Source organism: Morus notabilis, unplaced genomic scaffold (genome assembly GCF_000414095.1).
Source record: "Morus notabilis unplaced genomic scaffold, ASM41409v2 Scaffold11435, whole genome shotgun sequence".
NCBI classification, from domain to species: domain Eukaryota; kingdom Viridiplantae; phylum Streptophyta; class Magnoliopsida; order Rosales; family Moraceae; genus Morus; species Morus notabilis.
In genome coordinates, this window is record NW_010360632.1 from 1 (window position 1) to 2245 (window position 2245).

At 38.4% G+C, this 2245-nt stretch overlaps 1 protein-coding gene across 1 annotated transcript; it reads left to right on the forward strand.

The window, feature by feature from the left end:
- Positions 1-329: 329 nt before the first annotated feature.
- LOC21383935 (putative ABC1 protein At2g40090) lies at positions 330-2004 on the forward strand (the record flags this gene model as incomplete). The annotated part of the gene is made up of 6 exons (XM_010096860.2): positions 330-549; positions 884-1038; positions 1189-1314; positions 1456-1551; positions 1666-1766; positions 1968-2004. Coding segments are annotated over exons 1-6 (687 nt in total), but the record flags the coding sequence as incomplete, so codon positions are not given.
- Positions 2005-2245: the final 241 nt, after the last annotated feature.

Below are 2245 nucleotides of genomic sequence, written 5' to 3' on the forward strand. Positions count from 1 at the left end.
TTATACGTGTATCCTACTTAAATTAAGGTATCGTTCACTTTGTGAATTCGAGTTTTCAATTTGAGTTGAGATGTTACATTTTTTGAGAGTTTTTAACTGTAGCAGAAAAAATTAAATGTGACATTTTTTAAGAATTTTTAACTGTAAAAATTTAAAATTAAAAACTTAAATTGATAAAATAAATGAGGCCTAAATTATACGTGTATTAAAATTCGACAAAATTAAATTCACACGCTCCAACTAGTAGTAATAATAAACCTGTGGTTGGTAAGTTTGAAAATCCTTAAAACGTCGTCGCTTCCTCTTCAAAAACAAAAGGGAGAGCCAGACCCAGAAGTTTGCGCTCGCGCTTGCCCGCGCGGTGTTTCCAACAAAACATGGCCACGCGATCCTTATGGCGCGCTGGAGCGAAATTCGCGGCGGCGATCACCGGCATAGCGGCCGGAGCCGCCGCGACCTCCGATGATCCATCCAGGACTCTCAAGCTCTTCACTGCCGTCCCCGTCCGCCTCTTCCGCGACGCCGTCACCGTCGCCAGCATCGCTTTCGGTACCTTCTCCTAAAAAATTTCCCGCCTTCTAGGCCCTAGGTCGTCTGAAATGGCGGTTTCTTTTATCCCAGCTATCTGACTAGTGTTGTATATTGTGAATTCACTTAGCAATGAATTTCCCAACTTTGAATCGCTTTCTTTCTCAGAAGAAGACATTTTTAAGATAATGGCGGAAATTTACTTCGATCCAATTTGTAGTTGTGTTAAATGTTGAGTTCTGGTGATATTAGACCAAAATTATAATTCGCAATCGTAATGAACTGATAAACGTTGGAGTCCCAAATAAATGGGAAGTCTTGCTTGCTAATTGTGAAATATTTTGGTGATTATTAGATTATGAGTATTCACTATGGGGATTGGCCGAGGGAAGTAATGAGAGGTCTAGAGTTAAGCATGAAGTTCACCTCAGGTCTGCACGTAAACTTCAAGAATTGTGTTTCAAGAATGGAGGCATATATATCAAGCTTGGTCAACATGTTGGACAACTGGTAATTACTTCAATTTTCTCTATTTGGTATTTATGAAGGGAATGGTAATTCTCATTCTTTGTTTCATGCTGAATTGGGAATTTAGAATTGTTTTCTTCAAGCACGAGCATGGAAATTTGGTTGTTATGGCTTTATTTCATCTTTATCCAGGAGTACTTAGTACCTCAAGAGTACGTCGAGACAATGAGAGAGTCTATGTTGAATAAATGTCCCGTTTCTTCGTATGATCAAGTGTGTGAAGTCTTCAAGAAAGAGCTCGGAATGACACCGGATAAAGTATGTATTTTTGGGCATATGTCATTCAGGAAATCCTTTATAGTTTTGAGAATGCGTAAACTAGGTTTCATTCATGGTGTAGTACTTGAGTTTATGTTAAGGAAAAATGCTTGTGCGCTGAAGTAAGCATTTTCCATGTAGATCTTCCCTGAATTCAATCCTGTTCCAGTAGCAAGCGCGTCCCTTGCACAGGTTCATGTTGCTTGGATGTCTGATGGCCAGAAAGTTGCCGTGAAGGTGTTAATTGTCAATTTTACGCCACATATGGATCTTTAGTGCTAGGTGCATTTGTACAGATTGTCTTTCTTATGAGAATCCCCATTTTATGTTATATAAATTTTCAACATTCAGGTTCAGCACACTCACATGACTGATACTGCGGCTGCAGATCATGCTACCGTGGAATATATCGTGAACACCCTGCATTGGTTTTTTCCTTCTTTTGATTACAGGTATTCTTGGATGCTTTCTTTCCGTAGCATCTAGGTTAGGGTAAGTTAATACACTTTGTCCTGCTAACCAACGGTGCATGAATTTTAAACACAGCATTATCAGAAGACGGGGATGTACTTACTTTCCTCCTATGTAGCTAGGATTTGTCTTTTTTGCGGAAGGGAATTCTGTGTTTTTAAATTATTTGTTTTAATGTGCAGATGGTTGGTTGATGAAATTCGTGAAAGTTTGCCAAAGGCAAGTTTTGTTATCTTTTTAATTTATTTTTTCCGCTTTCTTTTATCTTGTTTGTGCTCTTCTTTTAATGTCTGTATGTTTTCTAAATTGGAAGCGACATAGGGGACGTATCTCTTTAATTATATGTTCAATTCTTGATATCATTTTCTGAAATGATCTGTGCTTCTCAAAAAAATATTTACAACATGATAAACTAGTCTCTCTCTCTCTCTCTCTCTCTCTCTCTCTCTCTCTCTCTCTC